This window comes from Scyliorhinus torazame, chromosome 13, assembly GCF_047496885.1.
Source record: "Scyliorhinus torazame isolate Kashiwa2021f chromosome 13, sScyTor2.1, whole genome shotgun sequence".
NCBI classification, from domain to species: Eukaryota; Metazoa; Chordata; class Chondrichthyes; order Carcharhiniformes; family Scyliorhinidae; genus Scyliorhinus; species Scyliorhinus torazame.
In genome coordinates, this window is record NC_092719.1 from 206079351 (window position 1) to 206094744 (window position 15394).

A 15394-nucleotide genomic window follows, 5' to 3' on the forward strand; every position below is an offset into this window, starting at 1 on the left:
CCTTCACAGTGCCAGGGTCCCAGGCTAGATTCCCGGCTTGGGTCACTGACTGCGCGGAGTCTACATGTTCTCCCTGTGCCTGCGTGGACTTCCTCCAGGTTCCTCCCACAATTAGGTAATTTGAACATTCTGAATTCTCCCTCTGTGTACCCAAGCTGGAATGTGGAGACTAGCGGCTTTTCACAATAACTTCATTGTAGTGTTAATGTGAGCCTACTTGTGACAATAAAAATTATTAAATAATATTAATTGCAGAGGCTGGGAAGCAAACAATATCTAAAAGCAAAGGCTCTGATCCAAAAGTTCTGAAGAAAGGTCATGATCTGAAACATTAACTCTATTTCCCTCTCCACAAATGCTGCCAGATCTGTGAAGTATTCCTTGCATTTTCTTGAAACTAAACGTTAGAAATATTCAGCAGATGCTCTGATGAAGCTGTCATCCCTTAAATGTCAACTTGTCTGTTACTGCTGCGTGGATGTTTCCAAAGTTTTCTGTAATTTTTATTTGAAAAAAATCGAATGTTGAGTTTGAATTTCAATGAGCCACTAATACAAAACCAAACTAGAGGGAGGCTTGAAATTTGAAATAACAGAAAATGCTGGAAATGTGGGTATGAAAAGTTAGTCCTTTTATTTCTCCACAAATGCTGCCACGCATGCTGAGCATTTCCAGCATGAAATGTTTTTAATTTGAACCACAAAAGCAAATTATTGCAGATGCTGGATTCTGAAACAAAAAGAAAATATATTGGACAATCTCAGTAGGTCTGACAGCATCTGTGGAGAGAGAAGGGAGCTAAGGTTTGGAGTCTGGGTAACTTTTTATCAAAGCAAAGATGCGTTTTGACAACGAGCCATCCAGACTCTAAACGTTAGCTCCCTTTGCTTTCCACATATGCTGTGAGACCGACTGATAGTGTCCAGTTTTTCTATTTTGGAATCACAATAGGAAAGTTCAAATGGGAGAAAGAACTCCAAGTTCCATGATGCTTCCTGTCCTGTCCTCTGCGCAAGCGCGGTTGCCCTGCGACGACGCGTGCGCACTGCACACGCACGGACCGTACGGCCGTGGGGAATGGACCAGATGACGCATGCGTAGCGACCGCACGGCTGGCACGCCAACGCATGCGCAGTACCTGGGCTCCAGTGGCGGGCTGGATGAGTCTGGTTCAGTAACAGTGAGTGGAGGAGGGAGAAGGCCTGAGCTTCTTACAATGGTGGCAAAAAGAAGATTGTCCAAGTCCACCAATGAGCCCGATGAGATCACTACCAAAGACGTTGCAAGTAGCTAAATCCATGAACTTATTTTGAAGTATTTCATTTGTTTGTGTTTTGTTTTCACACAGAAGTAAAACCCTTTTCTCCTGTAGTGTAAATTGTTGTGAGCCTATGAAATTTGACATTTTTACGCTTGGCCTGATGAGTGCAATATGAAAAGCTTTAGCACTGTGCTAATTTTGGATTCTCCCATCATTGGGAACATTGGGTGGAATTCTCCCCCCCCCCCCCCTCGCGCCGGGTGGGAGAATCGCCGGGGCGCAGCGCGAGTCCTGCCACGCCGCCCGCACGCGAATCTCTCACACCTCCCAAACCGGAGTGGCGAGAATCACGGCTGGCCGCTGGGAGAATCGCCGTTTGCAACGGGCGAGCGGTGATTCTCCGGCCCGGATGGACCGAGCGGCCTGCCCAATACGACGGGTTCCCGCCGGTGCCGGCCACACCTGGTCGTTGCCGGTGGGAACAGCGCGGGAACGCTGGGGGAGGGGGGGTTCCTGCACCGGGGGGGGGGGGGGCGCAAATTGGGTCTGGCCCGTGATCGGTGCCCATCGATCGGCGGGCCGGCCTCTCTGAATGAGGACCTCCTTTCTTCCGCCGCCCCGCAAGATCCATCCCACATCTTCTTGCGGGGCGGCCTCGGGGAGGACAGCAACCGCGCATGCACGGGTGACTTTTACGCGGCTCCAAGGCCCGGCGTGCGTAAATGACGCAACGCCACTCCTAGCCTCCCGGGGGCGGGAGAATAGGGGGCTGGGAGCGGGCTCCGACGCCGGAGTGAAACACTCCGGTTTTCACTCCGGTGTCGGCACTTAGACTCCCGATGTGAGAATTGCGCCCATTCCCTTTGAATCTTCTCTGTCTAATTTTGTTAGAATTTTATAAGTCTCTATGAGATCCCACTCACTCTTCTGAACTCCAATGAATATAATCCTAACCGACTTAGTCTCTCCTCATATGACAGTCCTGCCACCCCAGGAATTAACCTGGTAAACCTTTGCTACACTTCCTCCACAGCAACAACATTCTTCCTCAGATAATGACACCAAAACTACATACAATACTCCAGGTGTGGCCTCACCAATGCCCTATAATATTGAAGTAAAACATCTCTATTCCTATACTCAAATCCTCTCGCTATGAAGGTCAACATACCATTTACTCTCTTTACTGCCTGTTGTACCTGCGCACTTAGTTTCAGTCACTGATGCATGAGGACACCAAGATCTCGCTGTGTATCCACCTCTCAATTTACACCCATCAAATAACAATCTGCCTTTCTATTTTTGCTAGCAAAGTGGATAAACTCACATTTACCCATGTTATACTGCATCTGCTATGCATATGCCCACTCACCCAGCTTGTCTAAATCCCGCTGAGGCATCTCTGCATCCTGCTCACATCCCACCCTTCCATCCAACTTTGTATCATCTGCAAATTTGGAAATACTACATTTAGTTCCCTTGTCCGCATCATTCATATATAATGTGAATAGTTGGGGTCCTAGCACAGATCCCTGTGGTACCCCACTAGTCACTGCCTGCCCATTTATTCAAAATTTTTGCTTCCTGTCTGCTAACCGGCTTTCTAGCCATCTGAAGACACTGCCCACAATCCCACACACTTTAACTTTTCATAGCAATCTGCTTTGTAAGACCTTGTTGAAAGCCTTCTGAAGGCCTAAAAAAAGTCACATCTTCCCTGGTCAACTCTACTAGTTACATCTTCAAAGCATTCCAGTAGATTTGTCAAGCATGATTTCCCTTTCATGAATCCAAGCTGACTCTGATTATACCACTACTTTCCAAATGCTATGCTATGAAATCCTTGATAATGGACTCTAGCAATTTCCCTACTACCGATGTTAGGCTCACTGGTCTATAGTTCCCTGTTTTGTCTCTACCTCCCATTTTGAATAGCTGGGCTATATTAGATACCTTCCAATTTGTAAGAACCATTCCAGAGTCGAAAGAATTTTGGAAAATGACCCACAATGGATCTACTATTTCTAGGGTTACTTCCTTAAGTACTCTGCGATGAAGATTATCAGGCCCTCAAGATGTATCCACCTTCAACCCATTAATTATCCTAAAACCATCTCTATACTAATGCTAATTTCCTTCAGTTCCTCACTAAAACTTATGTCTCTCCGAACCTCCGGTACATTATTCATGTTTTCCTTTGTGAAAATGGAAGCAAAGTACGATTTTCGTTCCTCAGCCATTTCTTTGTTCCTCGTTACGAATTCTGCCGTTTCTGATTGTAAGGGGCCTACATTCGTCTTTATCAATCTTTTTCCCTTTGGGTCCTGATGGAAACTTTTACAATCACTTTTACAGTCAGTCAGTTTTTAATGCTCTCCGCTCGTTTACTTTCATGTTGCATTTTCCCCTTCTTAATCAATCCGTTGGTCAGCTTTTGCTGAATTTTAAACTGTTCCCAATCCTCACGTTTATCGCTTTTTCTTGCTAATTTGTATGCCTCTTCTTTGAATCTAATACTATCTCTAATTTCCCTTCTACTCTTACACCAAATAAGAATAAACAACTTTTGGAGTTCACCCATTAGTTCCTTGAATACCTACCATTGCCTGTCCATTGTCCTTCCTTTCAGTAATGTCTCCCAGTCCATTATAGTTACCTTTATTGAGATTCAGGATTTTAGTCTTAGAATCAACTACCTCACTATTGTTGCTGATTTTCTCCTTGGTTCAATTGCTCTGTTTTATTACCTTTGCTCTCGAGTCGCCAGGTATCTTTATGATACCGCCACGAGGTTCAAGTCCGAGTAATGATCAATAACCCAATACACCGATTAGTAAGATTTAAATCAAAGAACATTTATTATACACAGTAATCGCTACTCATGCACAAATTCTACGTTTAAGCTACTTCTACAACTAACAGGCCTACACTTAACTTCGGACTGGCCCACCAGGTCAGGGGAACAAATGGCCTTTCGTTCGGGTTCTGAGTCTGCGGGATTCGAAGTTGGTACAGATTGGTAGCTAGGAGCGCCTATCTCGTAGCGAGCGTTGAATTAAGACTTACGGGCTTTTGGCGATCACTGCACCGGTCACGGTCAATGTTGGTTTGTGTTGCTGGGTGACCCGGGCAGGAAGAAGAGGTGAAGAGAGAGCGATTTGAACTTGGGGCTCAACTCTTATAGTCCCCAGGAGCTTCCTGCCTTTCGGGGCGGACCCTGTACCTGGTCCCAAGCGATTGGACTTTGTCGCAATCACTTGGTTCGATTTTCTCCAATACTGGAGCGGTTCCCTGATCGATGGGCGGTCTTGAGGTGCTCGTTCACCTCCTTTGTGTTGGCTCCTGCTGGCGCCGAGGAGTCTGGCTTTGCTTTGTGTGTCCAAAATGTTACTTATTGTTCTCAGGGATTGCTCATCAGTATGCAGATGGCTGCTACTTTGTTATGCTGATGGTCGCTGGTATCGATGTTGTCTGGCCTTTGCAGAGGTAAATACACAGCAAACCTGCAGCTGCTGGTTTCTGTCTATGTTGGCTAACTTTCCCATCAGCCTTTGCCGTTCGCCATTTTAAATCGGGAGTTGGCCAATTTAGGTGGCTACACTATAAACCATGATAAAGAATTCTAACATGTTATAGTCCCTTATCCCCAAAGGTTCTCTCACAACTAGGTTGCCAACTAATCCTTTCTGATTGCACAACACCCAGTCCAAGATGGCCTGTTCCCTTGTTGGTTCCTCAATGTATTGGTCCAGGAAACCAATCCCGTCCACACTCCAGAAATTCCTCCTCTATTGTACCGTGACTAATTTGACTCACCCAATCTATATGCAGATTAAAGTCACCCATAATCACAGATGTTCCTTTAAAGCATGCGTCGCTGATTTCCTGTCTAATGCTATTCCCAACATTACCACTACAGTTTGGTGGTCCAGGGAATTTTCACAGTAACTTCATTGCAGTGTTAATGTAAGCCTACTTGTGACATAAGAACATAAGAACTACAAGCAGGAGTAGGCCATCTGGCCCCTCGAGCCTGCTCCACCATTCAATGAGATCACGGCTGATCTTTTGTGGACTCAGCTCCACTTTCCGGCCCGAACACCAGAACCCTTAACCCCTTTATTCTTCAAAAACCTATCTACCTTTATCTTAAAAACATTTAATGAAGGAGCCTCTACTGTTTCACTGGGCAAGGAATTCCATAGATTCACAACCCTTTGGGTGAAGAAGTTCCTCCTAAACTCAGTCCTAAATCTACTTCCCCTTATTTTGAGGCTATGCCCCCTAGTTCTGCTTTCACCGTGTTGCTGGGTGACACTAAGAAAGATTATTATGTATGCCACCCCATGAATGTTTTTTGCTTTGTAACACTTAACTCAACCCATACAAATTCCACATCGTCTGTGCTAATATCTTTCCTCAATATTGTATCAATATTTTCTTTGAGAAACAATGCAAATCCGCCACTTTTTCCTTTCTGTCTGTCCTTCCTAAAAACTGAACAGCCCTCGATGTTTAGTTCCCATCCTTATTCAGCTTGGAGCCATGTTTCCGTAATCCCAACTATATCATATCCCTGAACATCGATCTGTGCAACTAACTCATCCATTATATTTTGAATGCTCCGTGCATTAAGGCTAGTCCTTTTAACGTTCCTTGGCCGATCCCTACTATTTTGTACAGTGTTCTTATCTGATAATGGCCCTTGGTTACTCTTGTCTATCACTTTTCTTATTCTCCTTGCTGTGTTTTTCTCTTGTTCTTGATTCTCCCTGCTTGGAAACATTACATAGGTCCCACCCCCCTGACATATGAGTTTAAACTCTCCCCAACCCCTCTAGCAAGTATCCCACCAAGAACATCAGTCCTGGCCTTGCCCAGGTGTAACCTGTCCAATTTGTACAAGTCCCACCTCTCCCAGAACAGATCTCAATCCCGCAGGAATCTTAAACCCTTCCCCTCACACCATCTCTTCAGCCACATATTCATCTGATATATCCTGCTATTTCTACTCTGACTAGCATGTGGCACTGGTAGTAATCCTGAGATTACTACCTGAGAGAAAGGAACTTTCTTCCTAACTCCCTATGTTCTGCTTTCAGGACCTCATCCCTTTTGTACCAATGTAAGGGGTGATCTGATCAAAGTCAGAATACAGGAGGGAGATAGAGAACCTAGTGGAGTGGTGCAGCGACAACAATCTCTCCCTCAATGCCAGCAAAACTAAAGAGCTGGTCATTGACTTCAGGAAGCAAAGTACTGTACACACCCCTGTCAGCATCAACAGGGCCGAGGTGGAGATGGTTAGCAATTTCAAATTCCTAGGGGTGCACATCTCTAAAAATCTGTCATGGTCCATCCACGTCAACGCTACCACCAAGAAAGCACAACGGCGCCTATACTTCCTCAGGAAACTAAGGAAATTTGGCATGCCCACATTAACCCTTACCAACTTTTACGGATGCACCATAGAAAACATCCTATCTGGCTGCATCACAGCCTGGTATGGCAACTGCTCGGCCCAGGACCGCAAGAACACTGCCCAGTCCATCACACGAACCTGCCTCCCATCCATTGACTCCATCTACACCTCCCGCTGCCTTGGTTAAGCGGGCAGCATAATCAAAGACCTCTCCCACCTGGCTTACTCACTGTTCCAACTTCTTCCATCGAGCAGGAGATACAGAAGTCTGAGAACACGCACGAACAGACTCAAAAACAGATTCTTCCCCGCTGTTACCTGACTCCTAAATGACCCTCTTATGGACTGACCTCATTAACACTACACCCTGTATGCTTCACCCGATGCCGGTGCTTATGTAGTTACATTATATACCTTGTGTTGCCCTATTATGTATTTTCTTTTATTCCCTTTTCTTCCCATGTACTTAATAATCTGTTGAGCTGATCGCAGAAAAATACTTTTCACTGTACCTAGGTACACGTGACAATAAACTAATCCAATCCAATCCAGTATTCAAGATATTAACAGGGAAAGGCAGAGTAGATAAAGATTAACTATTTCCACTGGTTGGAGATTCTAAAAATAGGGGGCATAGTTTTAAAAATTAGGGCTTGACCATTCAGGAGCATTCGGCCCATTAAATCATCACCGACCCTCTGAAAGAACGCCCTGTTGGGCGGCAAGATATCACCGTGGGTTGTTTCTTCACCGTGCCAGTGTCCCAGGTTGGATTCCCGGCTTGGGTCACTGTCTTGTGTGGAGTCTGCTCGTTCTCCCTGTGTCTGCGTGGGTTTCCTCCGGGTGCTCCAGTTTCCTCCCACAAGTCCTGAAAGACGGGCTGTCGGGTAATTTGGACATTCTGAATTCTCCCTCAGTGTACCCGAGCAGGTGCCGGAGTGTGGCGACTAGGGGTTTTTCACAGTAACTTCATTGCAGTGTTAATGTAAGCCTACTTGTGACAAAGATTATTATTATTATCCCCGTAACCCCACATAACCTCTACGTCCCTGGGCACAAAGGGGCAATTATATCATGGCCAATCCACTTACCCTGCACATTTTCACTCAAAGGGATGGAGGTTTGAAACCCTCTCCCACAAACAGCAGTAGAAGCTGGGACAGTTGTTAATTTTAAATCTGAGATAGATAAATTTTTGTTAAGCAAAGATATTAAGGGATATGGGCCAAAGGCAGGCATATGGAGTTAGGCCATAGATCAGCCATGATCTCATTAAATGGCAGGACAGGCTCAAGAGGCTGAATGACCTACTCCTGTTTCAGTATTCCTAATTTATTATTAACTGTAATTGTGTGCAAAACGAAGTTGGGACTGATGTCAAAAATGGAAAATTTCACTGGTCCGGTAGTGGATGTGCTTCTGAAGATTATGTTTGCACTGAATAGCCAGGGAAATGGGATGGGAGTTTTCGGAGATGGGAAGGGAGGAGAGGGGAGTTAGGGTATTAAAGGATTTGGTTTTGGGGAGCCGGTTTGCGAGGATGGAGAAGCTGGGGGAGAAAAATGGGTTGGAGCAGGGGGAGATGTTTAGATATATGCAGGTCCGAGATTTCGCTAGGAAGGAGGTACAGAGCTTTCTGGTAGGGCTGGCCCCCACACTGTTGCAAGAGGTACTGACAACAGGGGGACTGTAGAAGGGGGTGGTGTCGGCGATTTATGGGTTGATTATGGAGGAGGATAAGGTATCGCCCGAGGGGACGAAGGTGAAGTGGGGGGAAGAGTTGGGGGGAGGGTATGGAGGAGGGGCTGTGATAAGAGGTGCTCCAGAGGGTGAATGCCTCAACTTTGTGCGCGAGGTTGGGGCTGATACAGTTGAAGGTGGTGTATAGGGAGCACCTTACGAAGGCTAGGATGAGCCGACTCTTTGATGGGGTAGAAGATGTGTGAATGCTTGGGGTGGGGGGGGGGGGGGGGGGGTAAATCACGTTCATTTGGTTTGGTCCTGTCCAAAACTGGAAAGGTATTGGAGGGAGGTCTTCAGGGTAATCTCAAAGGTGGTTCACGTGAGACTCAAACCAGGTCCCCTTGAAGCCATATTCAGGGTGTCGGATCAGCCGGGGTTGGAAGCGGATGCAGACGCAGATGTCTTAGCCTTTGCCTTGCTGATCGCCCGAAGGCGGGTCCTGTTGGGGTGGAGGTCGTCTTCTCCGCCCTGTGCCTCGGCGTGGTGGGACGACCTGCTGGAGTTCATAACGCTAGAAAACGTGGCTTTCGAGCTGAGGGGAAGGATGAAACGATTCTACAACTCATGGATGTTATTTATCATGCATTTTCAAGAATTGGATGACATCGAAAATTGTGTGGGGGGGGGTATAAGTTATTGGTGATTATGTATGTGGATTCCTGATTCTTTTTCTTTTGTGTTTTGTATTTAAAATGTTGGGGCTGTTTTGGGGGTGGGTAGGATGGAAGGGATTGTTGGCCAGGGGATTGCCATTATATTTGTTATTGCTGATTATTCGGTGGTTGTAAATTTGCTGAAAATGTGAAAAAGAAAGAGAATTAAAATATTTTGAAAAAATTATTTGCGTTGGATTCTTAGCTTATTAACTATGAATGGGTGGAGGGCGGCACGGTGGTGCAGTAGTTAGCACTGCTGCCTCAAGGCACTGAGGTCACAGGTTCGATCCCGGGTCACTTCCGTGTGGAGTTTGCACATTCTCCCCGAGTCTGTGTGGGTCTCACTCCCACAACCTAAAGATATGCAGCATAGGTGGATTAGCCACTTAATTGGGAAATAAAAGAATTGGGTACTCTAAATTTATTTTCTTTAAACTATGAATGGATAGAGAAATCTAACTTATTTAAGTTCCAAGAAAGCAATTATATGTAGAGGAACTTGTAAATGTAAAGTCGCCATTGTCCCACATGACCACAGGCTGCTTTCCCCTTTGAGGGGGGAAGAGCTGACTGGTGGTGATTTAACCTGAGGATCACCTCACTTCAGGCAAGGGGCAAGGGTGAGAAGGCTGGCCTTCATTTGTTGGCCTGCTGGCATTGCTCTGCATCACAAACCAGCTGTCTAGCCAAGTGAACTAAACCGCCCCTTTTATACTCTTGCTAATTGATACACAGCAGGTGTACAGTGTTCACGCCAAGATCTTGTAACTTTAAAAATGAGGAATAATCAGATTTCTGACACTTGACCACAATGTCAGCTATTGTAATTTCAATTCGGTAACTATTAATCTTTTCCTACCTTGGTGGCAATAATGTTGCTGTGCTTGCGTGCTTAATGCTAATACTGGACAGCAAAACTGGAGGATACTTCAACCTCTGCAATGGCATTACATGACAAAAGGAATAATTCTAGAGCAGAAATATTGTCCAACCCTCATCTGTGTTTGAAACGTAGAAAACTGAAGCATGTCTGAACTGGACAAGAGCAAAGTTTCTGATGCCAGTGTCTCTGCATTCAGGTTATAAATTGCTGCTGAAGTGTGTTGTGTATATATTTTTTTAAAGTCCATAACTCACAAAGAGAACATAAAACATTAATTAATAAAGGGATTCCTTTTGTGCTGCTTTTCTCAGGAGCAAAGAAGAGGAAGATTGGTGGGAGGAAGCAAACTATATCTGCACAGGAAGGCGAGGTGGACGATGGTACAGTGTTTGTGCAGTCCCTAAAATCAGCTGGAGTGACTCTGAAATATGGAAATCAGCCAAATAAACTAAGTATGTTGTTGAAAAGAGGCTATCCAAAACCCCGTGTTGATGTTTGTTGGAATTTTTGCTGCTTTCCTGTTCGTTTACTGAAATGCCGATTCAGTAGTGGATACCCAGGAATACTACTGTGGCAATAGTCTCAATTGGACTTCAGATGGGATAAAAACAGAAAATGTTGGAAAAACACAGCAGGTGTTGGCAGCATCTGTGCAAAGGGAAACCAAGTTAATGTTTCAAGTCCAATATGACATCTAAAGGAAGATTCCTTGAGTCCTGCCTGTGTTTTTATTTTAGATTTCCAGCATCCGCAGCATTTTGCTTTTATCTTGTGGATGTCAGGTGGTCTATGTGCAGCATAGTTTGTTAGATGTGGGGCATGATTATATCCAAACATTCAGGTGACATCTCAAACTGTGTAACCTCCGTAGTTTAAACTATGAAATTGAAAACGTGGGATTTTAAAATGATTTTTTACAGTCATTAAATGTACTGTGGATATCCACCCTGAAGGCCTGGATTATGACATTTTTACTGGAACTGCATCGGGTGATGTTATACCACTTGATGTTATTACAAATGTTTAATTTTGGTGTGCTCATAAGTTTTCATTGCAAATTGTGGGAGAGGGTTCCAAATTTCCCACTCCACTTTGTGTGGGGAAAAAGTTCCCAGGCGCTGGTCTGAAGCTCTTTCCATGCTCAGCACTTGCCAAGTTAAAGTATCAGCCATCTGCATCTGATGAGCTGTATGGGGTACCAGAAATGTTGGAGAATGGAAGGTTTAGTGAGAGGGAAGGACTGAGGGAGATCAACATTTTAGAGAAATGGTGCTGAGAAAATTGATGGGATTGAAGGTGGATAAATCCACCGGGCTTGAGAATCCGCATCCCAGAGTGCTTACGGAGGTGGCTCTGGAAATAGTGGATGCATTGATGGTCATTTTCTGGGATTCTATAGACTCTGGGACTGTCCCTGCAGATTGAAGTGTAGCTTACGTCACTCTGATATTCAAAAAGGGAGGCAGAGAGAAAGCAGGGAATTATAGACCAGTAAGCCGAACATCGGTAGTGGGGAAAATGCTTGAATCCATTATCAAGGACTTTATAGCGGAACATTTAGAAAGCAGTGGCAGGATCAGTCAGAGTCAGCATGGATTTATGAAGGGAAAATCATGCTTGACAAATCTGTTGGAATTCTTTGAAGATGTAACCAGTACAGTTGACAAGGGGGAGCCAGTCGATGTGGTATACTTGGACTTTCAGAAGGTGTTTGACAAAGTCCCACATCAGAGATTATTGTGCAGAATTAAAATGCATGGGACTGGGGGAAATGTATTGAGGTGGACAAAAAACTTGTGGCAGAGAGGAAACAAAGAGTATGGATTAATCGGTCCTTTTCAAATTGGCAGACAGTAACCAGTGGGGTACCACGGATCGGTACTGCGACCCCAGCTATTCACAATATATATTAATGATTTGGATGAGGGAACAAAATGTAACATCTCAAAGTTTGCAGATGATGCCAAGTTAGGTGGGAGGGTGAATTATGACGAGGATCCAGGGATCCTACAGGATGATCTGGACAGGTTGGACGAGTGGGCAAATCAATGGCAGATGCAGTTTAATTTGGATAAGTGTGAGGTTATTCACTTTGGAAGCAAAAAGGAAGGCACATTACTACCTGAATGTTTGTAAATTGGGAGAGGGGAGTGTGCAGCGGGACCTGGGTGTCCTTGTGCACCATTCGCTGAAGATAAGCTTGCAGGTACAGCAGGTCTCCTTCTCTGAGGAAGGATGTCCTTGATCTCGAGGGAGTGCAGCGAAGATTTACCAGACTGATTCCAGGGATGGCGGGACTGTCGTATGAAGAGCGATTGACTAGGTTGGGATTGTTCTCTTGAGTTCAGAAGAATGATCTCATCGAGACTTATAACAGGACTAGACAGGGTAGATGCAGGGAAGATGTTGCCAATGATGGGTGTGTCCAGAACCAGGGGCACAGTCTGAGGATTCAGGGTAAACCATTTCGGACAGAGATAAGGAGACATTTCTTCACACAAAGATGGGGAGCCTGTGGAATTCATTGCCACAGGAAGTAGGTGATGCTAAAACTTTGAATATATTCAAGAGGCGGCTGGATTAGCACTTGGGGAGAATGGGATCAAAGGCTATGGGGAGAAAGCAGGATTAGGCTATTGAGTTGGATGATCAGCCATGATCGTGATGAATGGCGGAGTAGGCTCGAAGGGCAAAAGGCCTCCTCCTGCTCCTATCTTCTATGTATCTATGTATTACAGCCAACTCCGATTCTGCATTACTTTAAATTTGCTTGTGCATAAGAGGTCATGGTCTGATGGTGTTTTTGACCCTTAATGATGCTTCTTTCTAATTTTGGCACCAGGCTTTGAATCTTGCCCAGTCTGACTAAATAAAAGCCTTTCTTGAAGTATTGTTCGTTTTTATAAAATTAACTTGTGCATGCCCCCGAACCGAGTTTTTAAGTGGACACAAATCAGTTTGTTGTTTTAACATTGCCGCCAACAGCTTGTGTGATGTGTTGCAGTTGTGAAAGCGAGGGGGGAGAGAGAGTATGAGCAAGCATAAAAGGGCAGTAAAAAATATGGGGAATAATTGTTGGATCTAAAACCATAGAAAATACAGGAATTCTTTACTCATATTTGTCATATTCTGTGAGTGTTTAAACCATCCTTCAACTCAACCTTGTCCTGATTTTTTAAAAAAATTGTAGCTTTGGACCAAGCAGTTTTTCAGAAGAAGCTTTATCAAGCTTTACGGAAACATCCGCGTTATCCCAACGTAAGTATCTTTATCCTATTTATCTTGTTATAATTTGTTATTCTATTATAGTTGCTTGAGTTTGTGCTGGAACCTGTCAGTAATATCAGTTGATTGGTGAAATCCTTCTGATGTTACGTTCGCACCAGTCAATAACTTAATTCTAATGCAAGTTTAAATTATCCGGCTGGCTGGCTCCTTGTAGAATCTTTGGGTAAATCCTTTACCTGGTGGCGCACTAAAGCACATTAGCTGGACGATTCCTATTTCGTTCCCTGGTCGATACTGAGTTGTTTGGTCTCAGCTGGCAAATTGCCCCACTTAGACTTAACATTCCTGCACAAAGGAGGAGAAAAGTTGGCTGTGGTGCCTGCTGTTGATTGTAATTCAGTGACCTCTTGGGAGTGTGGATACATGTTGAAGTCACAATTGCACTCAGCTGTGAAAATGTAAATCAGGGGTGGGATCTTCCTGCCTCCCAACCGTGTGTTTCCCAGGAGCCGGGAAGGGGCACGCCGTTCGCTGGCGGCGGGATTCTCTGCTCCCAGCCACTGTCAAAAAAAGCCACCCCCGCTGCCGGGAAACCCGGAGTGGGAGTTGGGGGGGGGGGGGGGGGGGGGAGGAGAGGGAGAGAGTGCGCTGCCAGTGGGACCTGAGAATCCCACCGCCAGCCAGCAAATGGTTGGAGAATTCCGGCCCAGATTGCAGACAATTCACCGTCTGCTCTTATAGGGGAAGAACTGCACTGAAGCTGTACACGGTATCAGCACCTGGAGAAGAGGACAAGGATAGGAAATTGTCTGAAAAAAGCTTTTTGCTGTTCTTGTGCATTTTGTTGTGGTTAACTTTGAAAGCGGCATTCTCAGAAATTGGAGAGAGGTTAGCTCAGTGATGGGCATCTGAGGCAAGTGAGTGGCCCTCATGAGTGGCCCTCCAGCATCTCAGTGGGCTGTTAGATTGAAATCAGGCATGTTCGCTAAGATTGATTACATTTTAATACACGCCGAATATTTCAAAACTATATTTAGAAAATATTAATAGAACGGTCAACAACTTCAAATGGCAAAAACAAAAACAAAGAACAAAGAACAAAGAAATGTACAGCACAGGAACAGGCCCTTCGGCCCTCCAAGCCCGTGCCGACCATACTGCCCGACTAAACTACAATCTTCTACACTTTCTGGGTCCGTATCCTTCTATTCCCATCCTATTCATATATTTGTCAAGATGCCCCTTAAATGTCCCTATCGTCCCTGCTTCCACTACCTCCTCCGGTAGTGAGTTCCAGGCACCCACTACCCTCTGCGTAAAAAACTTGCCTCGTACATCTACTCTAAACTTTGCCCCTCTCACCTTAAACCTATGCCCCCTAGTAATTGACCCCTCTACCCTGGGGAAAAGCCTCTGACTATCCACTCTGTCTATGCCCCTCATAATTTTGTATACCTCTATCAGGTCGCCCCTCAACCTCCTTCGTTCCAGTGAGAACAAACCGAGTTTATTCAATCGCTCCTCATAGCTTATGCCCTCCATACCAGGCAACATTCTGGTAAATCTCTTCTGCACCCTCTCTAAAGCCTCCACATCCTTCTGGTAGTGTGGCGACCAGAATTGAACACTATACTCCAAGTGTGGCCTAACTAAGGTTCTATACAGCTGCAACATGACTTGCCAATTCTTATACTCAATGCCCCGGCCAATGAAGGCAAGCATGCCGTATGCCTTCTTGACTACCTTCTCCACCTGTGTTGCCCCTTTCAATGACCTGTGGACCTGTACTCCTAGATCTCTTTGACTTTCAATACTCTTGAGGGTTCTACCATTCACTGTATATTCCCTACCTGCATTAGCCCTTCCAAAATGCATTACCTCACATTTGTCCGGATTAAACTCCATCTGCCATCTCTCCGCCCAAGTCTCCAGACAATCTAAATCCTGCTGTATCCTCAGACAGTCCTCATCGCTATCCGCAATTCCACCAACCTTTGTGTCGTCTGCAAACTTACTAATCAGACCAGTTACATTTTCCTCCAAATCATTTATATATACTACAAAGAGCAAAGGTCCCAGCACTGATCCCTGTGGAACACCACTGGTCACAGCCCTCCATAGAAAAGCATCCCTCCATTGCTACCCTCTGCCTTCTATGGCCTAGCCAGTTCAGTATCCACCTTGCCAGTTCACCCCTGATC

General features: G+C 45.2%; 1 protein-coding gene across 3 annotated transcripts in view; it reads left to right on the forward strand.

Moving 5' to 3' along the window:
* The first annotated feature begins 1144 nt into the window (after positions 1-1144).
* The window catches only part of fancd2 (FA complementation group D2), a 146884-nt gene continuing 132634 nt past the window's right edge, over positions 1145-15394 (forward strand). For all 3 annotated transcript variants that reach the window (XM_072472966.1, XM_072472965.1, XM_072472967.1), the window contains exons 1-3: positions 1145-1286; positions 10277-10417; positions 13156-13223. In XM_072472966.1, coding sequence (XP_072329067.1) covers positions 1217-1286; positions 10277-10417; positions 13156-13223 — 279 coding nt within the window. In that variant the 5' untranslated portion in view covers positions 1145-1216. The remainder of the gene's footprint in view (positions 1287-10276; positions 10418-13155; positions 13224-15394) is intronic.